The 12,920-nt window shown below is 37.1% G+C and overlaps 1 protein-coding gene across 2 annotated transcripts; it reads right to left on the reverse strand.

The window, feature by feature from the left end:
* Positions 1–155: 155 nt before the first annotated feature.
* Positions 156–10,357, reverse strand: LOC113511264 (transmembrane protease serine 3-like). 2 transcript variants are annotated; one of them, XM_031912109.2, is made up of 8 exons: positions 9,505–10,357; positions 8,389–8,587; positions 7,480–7,576; positions 6,695–6,868; positions 4,314–4,463; positions 3,442–3,662; positions 1,120–1,245; positions 156–538 (listed from the first exon to the last, which is right to left on the reverse strand). In XM_031912109.2, exons 1-8 carry the CDS (start codon positions 9,845–9,847, stop codon positions 292–294), a joined length of 1,557 nt encoding a protein of 518 aa, XP_031767969.2. In that variant the 5' UTR covers positions 9,848–10,357; the 3' UTR covers positions 156–291. The 2 variants fall into 2 exon arrangements, with proteins under 2 accessions (XP_031767969.2, XP_031767970.2); XM_031912110.2 differs by lacking the exon at positions 4,314–4,463.
* Between the last annotated feature and the right edge of the window lie 2,563 nt (positions 10,358–12,920).

Below are 12,920 nucleotides of genomic sequence, written 5' to 3' on the forward strand. Positions count from 1 at the left end.
ATAATTTGTGTATAATAGATACAATAGCATTATTTTGACATTAAATATTTTATTCTTTATAGAATTAATAATGATCCCTAGATATATCTAATACTATTTTAATTTGTATATTTGAATCTTAAGTATAATATTAAACTTAAATGTTACAGCGTCATCTAGTTTTCTTTTTACGAAATTTTAAAAAGCAAAGAACGCTTAGCTTTAGGCTACAGATACAAAGATGGCGGTGAATATTGTTTCATTAAAATGAATAATAATTATTGTTTCATGAAAAATTTATTAAATTAAGCACTAAATATTGCTAATGTAAGCAACAAACGCTTCGATACTCTCAGTTAGTTCGGTACTAGTCGTATTGTGAAGGAGTTCCGCACCATCGTTTAGTATGATCTCTTTCAGAGCCAACGTCCGTAAAATCTTATCAGCTTCATTATCGCCATCTTCTATAATTATTTCGTATAATAGATTGGTTAAATTTATTTGATCCATAGCTTTGTCGTCTAAGATACTAGGGTTGATATCGGCTTTTGATAATGTTCTGAAATTTTAATAAATACCTAATAATAAATTATATATATATATATATATATATATATATATATATATATATATATATATATATATATATATATAAACTGGTTCACTCCCCACTAGATGGCGTTACGACTTTAAATGCATTAGGTCAGGAACTCAGTGGATACAGGTGGCTCAAAACCATTCCTTATGGTAGTCTATGAGGAAGGTTTATGTTTAGCAGTGGATAGTCAACAACTGATATGATGATGACCATGATACATGACCTACATAATGTCTAAGTAAACAATGTGGATGCTTCTTTCACATTTGTGTTTCTGCCACAAAGCAGCTGTGTTTAATGGCTGTGTTTCGGTTTAAAAGGTGGGATATGACAGTGAAATAATAGAGTACTGAGGCATAATATATTAATGTCGTTAAGAATGGCAACTCATGAAATCTTTCATTCTCACCTATCATCATTCACTGGTGCCCTGGCAGCGTATACCGTTAGCGCAGGTAGGGTACCATTCTATTATCACCCATTAAAAAAAAGGTATCTTTAGAAATTTTCACATTTATAAAATAAGTAGTAGGCTTACTAACCTGCGTGTATCAAATCCAACTTCTCTGAGCTTCTTTTTGGCTAGTTCTATGAAGGACGGGGACTTGAGTGTCTCCCGGAGCCAAATTTTTATTTTATTCTTTTTATCCTCTACGCGAGCTTTAAACCTAAAGAGTGGGAAAGAGAGAGATACAATTTTCATTATTACAAATTTGTAATACAATAGGAATACTATATCAGCGGCTAACACTGTTTTTTTTTTATACAACTTAGAATGGTAAACAAGCTGACGGTCCACCTGATAGAAAATGATCATCTATAGACATCAACCATCAACTATAGACATGAGCCGTACCATGGACATAACAGAATATACTGTTTCGCCCATGATACCCCCCCTGCCATTCCTGAGGACTCAGGTGTTATTCCTCTGTAAGTAAATTCACGCCATATCCCACCCTTCAAACCGAAACACAGCCATGCAAACACAACTGCTTCACGGTAGAAACACGAATGGTACAGAGGTACCCAAGCAATCGACTTTTGAACATAAGCCTCACCTATAAGGGGGGTTTTGTTAATAGTTGCCACCCTTGACAAGCGAATTGGCAGCAGTTAGGTATTGGTGATGTTTTAAGAGCGACGCTACTGGCCATCCCTCTAAGAAACAAAGAAATATGTTTGTTCAAGTAAACTTAGTTTTAAGCATTTTTAAATTGTAATTTTTCCTCTTTAGTTTCCTTAGTCGCCTCTTTCGATACCCACGGGAAAAAGAGGGTAGTCTACTCTATGCCGGGACCACACGAATTGCAATACGAACAGAAACGTAAGAGTGAAATTTATTTGAAACTAGCGGCCCGTCCCGGCGTCGCACAGGGGACATTTTTACATTTTAAAAAGTGGCCATTAAGGCTGCACACGCGACGGAAGCTTAAAAATGGAGTAACTTCTCCCATTTTCCCAACATTTCCCTTCACTGCTCTGCTCCTATTAATCGTAGCGTGATGAAAAGTATACTATAACCTGCCCAGGAGTATGAAGAATAATTGTACCAAGTTTCGTTAAAGTTCGTCGAGTAGTTTTTGTTTCTATAAGAACTTACAGACAGATAGACCAATATTTTCTGATTGCATTTTTGGCATCGGTATCGATCACTAATCACCCCCTGATAGTTATTTTTGAAATATATTTCATGTACAGAATTGACCTCTCTATAGATTTATTATAAGTATAGATAAATACATAAATTAATTCATTCGTAGATTACAGAAGAAGGCTTCCTCCATAAATTGACACAAAACAGATCCAAAACAGTCTCGAGTCACCTGCATCCACTGACTCCCTGGTCTACATTTTGGATTATAGCTTCACCCAACAAGGAAGTTTTATACTGCATTTGCTGGTAGGGGGAGCGACCCAAATAACAACTTGAGAAAATATTTTCCCCTATTGCTTCTCAGTTTTACAAACTGTATGGCCACTTTAGCTTGCTTATCCTTCTAGCTATGCGCTGCTTCTTTTTCCTCATATCCTCATAGCTAAAGGACTTGATTAAGATACGCAACCTGTGCCACTACCCCTTTCCAGATCGCACACTGAGAATCCCATTACTGCAATATACCCAACCAGACCTTCTCGCGGTTCCCCTGGAAACTATCATGGTTAATTCCTGATGAATTCATCATGATGGGCTCACTGGCCTGTTTTCATTCTCGTCTATCACCCTTCACTGGTGCTCCGCCAGCGTATCCCGTTAGCGCAGGCGGGGTTACCATACCATTTAAATACCATTTTCACCAATCAAAAAAAAAAATAAGACCGCACTATTTTGTGTTTTGTGGATGGGCTCTTGCAAGGTAGCTCCAGTGATCGTTCGGCCTTCACTCCTCTTTCCCTCCACACAGCTGCCCAAGATTACCTAGCTATATTAATCACTTTGAGTCTTCTGCAGACATGTTTATTTCCGACTATAGAATCCAAGCAAAAATTTAAAAAATGAAAGTAAAACTTATTTTAATTTTGTTGTTATAAAGTCACAGTTTCTTCTTTCCAACCGACAAAAAATTCTATCGAAAGCGGTTTAGTAGTTTAGTTTTTAAATCAACATAATTGATTTTCTGTTTAACTGGAAGGTTCTTGAGTGGTGACCGCGTACGGGTAAAAGTAGTGTAAGACAACCCCCCAGATAGAGTGACTAGAGTGACGCCCTGTAATGCATTGCAGGGAGTCAATAGATGCGGGTGGCTCAGGACCGTTCTTTATGGCAGTCTATGTGGTAGGCTTAAGACCAACAGTGGACGGATAATGGCTGACATGTCGATAACAAACTAATTTTCGTCTTAATAATGTAAATGGGTACTCACTTTTGTAACTCTTTTTCCCTCTGCCTCGCCTTCTTAATCTTAGGTATCAATTCAGGCTCTTTATAAGCTTCGTTTGAGGTGATAGTTTCTTCGACCCAGTCGGTGACTTGTGACACACGACTGTAGACTCCGGGAGACCTCGGGTCCCCACACTGCTTGCCACCAAACGAAACGATCCCTAGCAGGACCCCATCGCGGACCGCTGGTCCACCGGAATCATGCTGGATTCAAAAAATGTGTTTTTTTTTATGCAACACAAAATTGCAAATAAATTTACGGCTTAAATGGTTTTTGACCATATGTATGGCCAAGGAGTGGAACTCTGTCCCTGCTTATACATAACAATACTTTGCATAGTACATAAGCAGTGATATTAATAGGGTTCCCTTCTAGTCAATGGATTGTGCTCAGAGGAATTGTTCAATATGATGCCCACAGCTACTTTCTACTATCGTACGGCACCCCATCGACAGGGAGTTCATCCTCATGTCCTACAGCTTCAATGGTCACGTACTGCGCGGTTTCAGAGATGTTTCCTCCCATGAATACTCAGGTTATGGAATGAGCTCCCTGCCGAGGTTTTTCCAAGAGACTACAGCATGGGGTTCTTCAAAAAGGTAAAGAGGTTTCTTCAGAGTCAGCAACGCGCGTGTAATTCCTCTGGTATTGCAAGTGTTCATAGGCTATGGTAACCACTTACCATCAGGTGGGCCGATTACTTGTTTGCCACCTCAGTGGTATAAAAAAAAAGTCTACGATATTCTTATCTTCTTGACCGTTCTCATATATGATACAGCACCTTCTGGATCAGTCTAGGTCGATATACACACAACGGTCTAAACTTCTAGAAAGAAACAGAAGAAAAATCATACATTACAAGCATCCTTTCCGCCGGTCGCGTACCCGGCGCACAGCATTCTAGAGGTGATATAAAATCGGTACGCCTTCTGGCAGTCGGACAAGCTCATAACCGGTACGGGTACAAAGCGTAACCGATCAGGGATGTGACCGAATCCGGACTCCTAGAAATAAGCCGTTATTTTTTTTTTACAACACAGGGGGCAAACGAGCGTGCGGCTCACCTGATGGTAAGTGACTACCGCCGCCCATGATCACCCACAACACCAGAGGCATTGCAGGTGTGCTGCCTACCTTTTAAAAAGGAATATACTCTTTTCTTGAAGGTTATGTTATCGTATCGGTTCTGAAATACTGCTGCTGGAAGTTGATTCCAAAGAGTGGTTGTGCGTGGAAGAAAGTGCCTTGAAAAACGCACGGTGGAAGACCGCCACTCGTCCAGATAATTGGGATGAAACTTTAGTTTGTGGCGGGTTGTACGGTGGTGAGAATCAGCAGCAGGTATCAATCCGAACAATTCCTCAGAACACTCCCCATATTAAAATGGCTCCCAATTCGTCAACGTCGTGATTTTCATCTTTTATCTTTCCTGTATTCTGTACTGTATAATTCTTCCTCTCCATCTTATCTTTGTGAACGTTTCACTTTCCTTGACCCCACTGGCATGTCCAGTAGGTCGAGTAAATCCCTTATTCTTAAAATCCCTCCTCAACCTCCTCATGCTATAGTGGATCATTTACGGTTCATGCGGCTAGACTATGGAACTCTCTTCCACTGCATATTCGTGAAAGTCAATCGCTGAATATATTCAAGAGCAGATTAAAAGAGCATCTTCTGTCCTCATAAACTTATTATGTCTATGTATGTATATGTACCTATTTTTTTGTATGTAAAGAGATATTTTATGTCTATGTATATATGTATATGTATACAGATATGTATTTATTTTGATTTTAATTGTATGAGTTATTTATGTAGTCAACATATTTCATATGTTTTAATAGAAACATCAATAATGTTTCCTTCTATTATTGTACGCATACTGCCCGCTAATAAATAATTAATGCTCCTTTCCACTCAGGGTTTGCTGGAAGAGAACTCTTACAGAGTTAAGCTCGCCTATTGTACACCTTTATTTTATATATATTATATGTAATATTTTTTTTTTGTGTACAATAAAGAATAAATAAATAAATAAATAAATTCGGTAGAAGATGCACAGAGATGTAACATCTCTGCGCAGTTTCAGTGGGTCGAGTAAAATACCGTTCCATTAACACTTTCAATAAAGAATTTCTTGACTTAGATCCCTTTTATGAATCTTTTCATGTTTTTAAAAGTAAATTAACTCAAAAACTTTTATGTTTAAATTAAATAGGCGCTTCTTCTTTTTTTTATTCATTTTTTATATTAAATTTCTTACGTGTTTCCATGGGACTTAATGAATAATAACTCTATGTTTAAAATACTGTTATTGGCACTGTAACGTCTATTGTTGTAAAACTGTAATGTATATTGTATTAATATTTTGTAAATGACTGTTTGTTGCCATAAATAAATAAATAAATAAAATAGTCCATTTGTACGTCTGTGTGAGACAATCTCTGTACTGTTAATTCGACTCTGAAAATGTCCATTTTCTTCTCCCTTTTGTTTTTTAATAAGTATATTATTATTTTGTTGTTGGCAATAAATTGTTTTCTTTATTTTTTTATACAACTTAGAATGGCAAATAAGCTGACATGAGCAGTATCATCTAACTTAAATTCTGGTGTATGTTTTGTCTTGATACGTCCCATTGCTAGCAATATACCCAACCAGGTCGACCTCCACGTGGTTCCCCCTGGAAACTATCATGGTTAATTCCTGATGATAGGCTAACTGGCCTGTTTTCATTCTCATCTATCACCCTTCACTGGTGCTCCGCCAGCGTATCCCGTTAGCGCAGGCGGGGTTACCATACCATTTTCACCCATAAAAAAACCATTATGGTTTCCAGGGGGAACTACGTGGAGGTCAACCTGAGAGAGTATATTACTAGCAATGGTGTTATTAGACCTCATTACTAATAATCCCTTTCCCCCCTGCAGTGGATGGTCATTAACGTCCAGAAGAATTCGTTATATAGATTACTTTTTTTTTACAACACAGGGGGCAAACGAGCATGCGGCTCACCTGATGGTAAGTGACTACCGCCGCCCATGATCCCCCATAACACTAACGGCAATGTAGGTGTGCTGCCGACCTTTTAAAAGGGAATATGCTCTTTTCTTGAAGGTTACGTTGTCGTATCGGTTCGGAAATACTACTGCTGGAAATTGATTCCAAAGAGTGGTTGTGCGTGGAAGAATGTGCCTTGAAAAACGAACGGTACTTATCTCTATTAATAACTCACATCAGTGCTGCCCCAGCCAGTGACGATTAGGATATCGCCTTCCTTCATGACGTAGTCCCTAGAGGGCAGATTGAGCACGGCTATGTTGCGACCGATCGGCATGGGTCGGTCCAGGCGCAGTAACGAGTAGTCGAAGTCGGCACTTCCCGGAACATAATTTTCGGGGAAGAAAACCTACAAGACAGAGCAGATAAATGTATTTTAATAGATGAAGAAGAAAATATAGAAGAGTAAAGGGGAAGAATTTGGCGTGAATTTACAGGGTACAGAGGAATAACACCTGAGTCCTCAGGAATGGCGACGCATGGGGGGTATCATGGGCGAAACAGTATACTCTATTATGTTCATGGTACTGCTCTTGTCTATAGGCGACGGTTACCACTTTCCATCAGGTGGGCCGTCAGCTTGTTTGCCATTCTAAGTTGTATATAAAAAAAAGAATAATTGTTCGAGTTCTCCATTTTGATAGAATAGAAAAAACCTTTAGTCAAATGTATTTTTTTTAAATGATGATAATGGAATGGTAGCCCCGTCCGAGCTATCGGTATACGCTGGCGGAGCACCAGTGGGGGATGATAGGTGAGAATGAAAAAGCAGGTGAATATTCCACCCTTCAAACTGAAATACAACTATGCAAACATAACTGCTATACGGTTGAAACACGAATGGGACAGAGGTACCCAAGCAATCGACTTTTGTACAAACTTTCCCTCCCTGTTCAGCAGTGAGCAGTTAACGGCAGGTATGATGATGAAGGTGATTGTGAAGATGATGATGATACTTACTCTATTTATCCGAGCTTGGTACCCTCCGCGATTGTGGAACGAACTCCCTGCTCTTACGACGAAAGGCTGCAATTTTCTTTTATCGCCATCAAATGCCCTGAAATTGTTCACATCGTTCTGAGCGAATACAGAAGTAATATAGGTTATGAATACGATCAACCGAAAAGAGAACTTTATTCTTAATAGCTGACCACACTAAGCTCGCTCACTAAGTGCTTTTCACCGCTACGATCTGAGGTTACAGGATGAAAGAAACACGACACAGTAAAGGCCATTCTACATTGTTGTTCTCGTAAGAGATAGGAAACTTGTTTGTTTGCGTGCGCTGACGATTTACTGTGTATCAAACCCTTAAGTCTTAGGCGAGATTTTGCCTCTGCGTGTTCTAACGCTTGACAACGAAAAGTGCTCAGAAGAATTGTTCAATTTAATACCCATGGCCAAATTCTACCATCGTACAGCTAAACTCCATCGACCGTAAATTCAGCCCCATACCTTAGAGACTAGATGGTCGCGTACAGTGCGATTTCAGAGATGTTTCCTTCCACGAATGCTCAAGGTATGGAATGAGATTCATGTGGAGGATTTTCTAAGAAACTAGAGTTTTCAAAAAACAGGTAAAGAGATTTCTTCAGGGAGGTTAACGCGCGCATAATACCTCTGGTGTTACAGGCGGTCATAGGCTACGGTAACCGCTTACCATCAGGTGAGTCGTATACTTGTTTGCTAACTCAGTATTATAAAAAAAGTATAAATGCAGTTGTTAGCCCATACTCCTTGTTGCCCTTCATCCTATGTTCCTTTAGAAAAATCATTCAGTTTCAAAGGAAGTAATACTCCCTTGAAAGGATGTTAAAAAATCGACTGTAAACTGTAAATGGAAGTCAATCTGTAAATGGAAGTACTTACGAATCTAAACAATGCCCAGCAGTTAACACCCACTGCTCATCAATGATAGAGCCTCCACACCAATGCTTTCCATTTCTGGATATGGCTACGTTATAAGGGTACATGCTAATGCTGGTCTCCATACCGCCAACTATCCTTCGCACAGCATACGAGCGGAATGTCCAAGCTATATGGCGATCATCTGGCCCCTCTTTGAATACTGAAAAAATCTGCTTTTAAAATTCGAATTTCGTTCTTCTACTGTTATATCACGCTTATTTTTCTTGATACTAAAATAACGCCATCTAGTGGTGTACATTATATTTATAATTCATGACGTCACAAGATAGGCGCAACGCCGACATACACAGACCAGCAGTATAAGTCGGCTTCAAACCCAGTGACCCGAAGTTTGTTGCCTCCGGAGTTGAAGCCGGGGTAGTGGAGTACGCCCCGAGGCCCCTACCTCGCCCGCCCACACCATCTGGCGGGCAAAGAGAAGCCTTGTTGTTGTTATTCTTGACGCCACAAGAACAGAAGTTTTACGAAGAGGGTAATTTTTGTTTATTTAAAACCAATAATTATTTCATTAGTTGTAAATAATTCCTCCATTAATAACAGTTCTAAATCACTCGCATGTAATAGCTCTCTGCAACACATCTGAATCTCTTTTAGAAATAGGCCCACCCTTGCTAAAAAGTTGTTAAAATAATTGCTATATCTTTTACAAGTGCAATAAAGAATATATATATATATATATATATATATATATATATATATATATATATATATATATATATATATATATATATATATATATATTATATATACATATATATAGGGAGACTTTGTACAAAAGTCGTTTGCTCCTCTGTCCCATTCGTGTTTCTACTGTGAAGCAGTTGTGTTTGCATGGCTGTGTTTCGGTTTGAATGGTGGGATATGGCAGTGAATTTACAGAGTACAGGGGAATAACACCTGAGTCCTCAGGAATAGCAACGCATGAGGGGTATCGTGGGCGAAACAGTATACTCTGTTATGTCCATAGTACCGTACATGAATCTAGGCGACGGTTACCACTTTCCATCAGTTGGGCCGTCAACTTGTTTGCCATTCTAAGTTATATAAAAAAAATACCTGGGTATTCGTAATCGTGATCGTCATGAGATATCTTGAATCTTGTAGATGTCTCATCATTTTTAAATTTATATTTTTCTTCTAATAACGTCTTTATGTCGTCTTTACTATTGTAATTGTGGTTTTCTGTATTCGTATGTGAATGACTGTCAAACTCCATGTAACTAGGGTTGAAATCTTCATTGAATACATTTGTTTCATACATAACAGGCTCTAGATGACTTTTGTCTATAACATGGTCTTTTTTACTCGCTTCTAATGAATCTAAATTGACTACAATATCAATAAAAACCATCCCAAATACTGTTGTAACAAAAATGTTGTTACTTTTGTAGAAATCCATTTTTGTTTTGTGTCCACACGTGCATTTTACTACTTCAGTTATGTTTGCAATGTGTCGGTTTGTCTTCGAGTTAATGCGTTTTTGAATGGTACCGATAAAGGATTTTATGTTCCCTTTTATGGCAGCCTTATATCGTAAAGTCGGATGGGATTTTACGGAACATTTTTTATTTATTTACCACATAGTTGGAAGTAGTTTAGATTTATTATTCTCAGACAGTATTTTTTTTTTATATTTAAAAGAAATTTCTAATTAAATTGAAAGAAAGCTGGAAGAGGATGCATAAATTAGTTGCATCGACAAAATGAAACTCTTAAATGAAAAAAAGAAGAATGAGTTTTTTTTTTATACAACTTAGAATGGTAAACAAGCTGACGGCCCACCTGATGGAAAGTGGTAACAATCGCCTATAGACATGAGCAGTACCATGAACATAACAAAGTATACTGCCATTCCTGAGGACTCAGTTGTTATTCCTCTGTACCCAGTAAATTTACGCCATATCCCACAATTCAACACTGGTACCAAGAAACCTTAACGGTAGACTTTTATACAAACTCTGGTAAGAATGAGTAAAAACCTACTTACATAATAAATTAAAAATATATATAACTGACAGTAACTGTAAAGTCTAGTTTATATCGGATTATCATTGATTGCATTTTAATGATTTCTAATGTTTATTAACATGAATTTACCGAGTTTTATCGGTGAATCACTTTACTAAATGTATGACAAGTAAATCAGCAATCGACTTTTGTACTTAGAAAAAGTCTCGCCTAAGCTCTGGTCGCCGGAAAGAATCACTGTCCACAAAAACTATCTACTTACATAATAAATTAAAAATATATATAACTGACAGTAATGTACGGCTGGTTTTAAAACAAAACTGAACTATTATTTAAAGTCTATGTTTATATCGGATTATCATTGATTGCAGTATTTATATATTTTAATGATTTCTAATGTTAATGTATATATATATGTAATGTGTGTGTACTGAGTATATAAATATTTATCGGATAATATTTATATTATTATATGTATCACATCTGAATAGAACACTTTTCTAAATGTGGAAGAGATGACAAATAAATTCATTGTGATTATTTCTTGTAATTATTTATATTTATAATAAGTTTACTATTGTAATCTTTTAGGAAACATTATCCTATCTATCTATGTTTATAAATGAAATTACATTGATATTTGATGGTTAGTATTTACACGAAATATAGTTATTTTATTAGTAATGAAATATAGTTGTCTACTGTATGGATATAAGCTATATAAGAGTTCTGCATATAATTGAAATATTTTATCCATAATTTAGTAAATATAATATTATATATATATATATGTTTTTTATGAAAGGCAAACAAAGGCCCATATATATATATATATATATATATATATATATATATATATATATATATATATATATATATATATATACTTGAACTTGAACAATGTATATAGCGATTAGTTTAACACCTTGTTAGCAAGGGAGGTACCGATAAAGGACTATGTTAAAACCTTTGTATTTGGCCACAATGAGAGAATTCTTTTTAATGGTTAAAAATTAAAAATTTAATATGAAATAAATAGAATTAATCACAATAGTTTCCAGGGGGAACCGCGTGGAGGTCGATCTGATAGGGTGTTGCTAGTTATGGAGAAATTAGACCTCATTACTAATAATCCCTTTCCGCCCAAACTGTCATGTTGGCGGTGTGTCTTCAAAGATTTTTTTTAGGCGATGATGGAATGCTAACCCCGCCTACGCTATCGGTATACGCTGGCGGGGCACCAGTGAGAGATGATAGGTAAGAATGATTAGCAAGTCAGTTGGCTCATCGTGACAAATTCGACAAGAATTAACCACGATGCTTTCCAGAGAAAACTGCGTGGAGGTCGACCTGAAAGTGTATATTGATAGCAACGAGGCTAGTTAGACCTAATTACTATTGCAATCTACGAAACTACTTGGAAAAAATGGGGAGAGCTCGGAAGAACTATCATCAGTCTCTTTTTTAATGGATGGTAATGGAATGGTAACCTACGCTATCCGTATACACTGGCAAGGCACTTGTGAAAGACAATAATCGGGGATGAAAGGAGGCCAGTTGGCCTATCGTGTTGAATTCGTGTCCAAGATGATTTTTAGAGAAACTGCGTGGTGGTCGACCTGATGTACATTAACAATCCCTACTCCTTAGGGGGGAAAGGAATTGTTAGTAATGGGGTCTGCCCAATAGCTAGCAACACATCCTATCAGGTCGACTTTCACGTGGTTCCCTCTGGAAACCATCGTGGTTAATTCTAGTGGAATTCATCATAATGGGCTACCTGATCTGCTTTCATCATCATCTATCAGCTCACTGATGCTCTGCCAGTGTATATCGATAGCGCAAGCGGGGTGACCTTCTGCCGTCCGACAGTCTGTCACCATTCTTTTTTAACTCTAAATGTATTCTAAAATACTAGGAAAACAAAAGTACAACAGAGATTCAAAAGAAAAAAGAGGGAAAACTCATAATTAACTGAGCAACTTTGTCCAAAGTTAATTCGTTACATTAAACTATGCTAATGTTTGGACTTAAATTTATGCGTTTTGTTTCAAACACGAATTTATGCGACGCCAAAACCACTCCGGCGCTAATTTGCATTGCGTACTTTTAAATTTAATTTTGTTTTTTTTTTTTTTTACAATATTTCAGATGGAGCTCTCTATAATACATATTTATCTACGAATCTGGTGTACCTTGTCAGCGTTTGTTTATTACTTCGTAATGTCAACTTATTTCCAAATATATTGCGCAGGAAATGTTCACTCATATGTTTCCTTTTCGAGGTAAAGTAAATAATAATACTTTATAATACTGTACACATTATTATATTAAATAATACATAATAGTATATTGCATTACTTGGTTTTTTCTTATGTATATATATAGATAAATATATAACTAATGATACGTATGTATGTTGTAGGTTCCTCTATCATTAATTGTGCTAGAATCTTCACTTAATTATATATGGATGCACGTCCAGGAGTTTGTACTCTTAAACG

This window comes from Galleria mellonella, unplaced genomic scaffold (assembly GCF_026898425.1).
Source record: "Galleria mellonella isolate WM207_F2 unplaced genomic scaffold, CSIRO_AGI_GalMel_v1 utg109, whole genome shotgun sequence".
In the NCBI taxonomy this organism is placed as follows: Eukaryota; Metazoa; Arthropoda; class Insecta; order Lepidoptera; family Pyralidae; genus Galleria; species Galleria mellonella.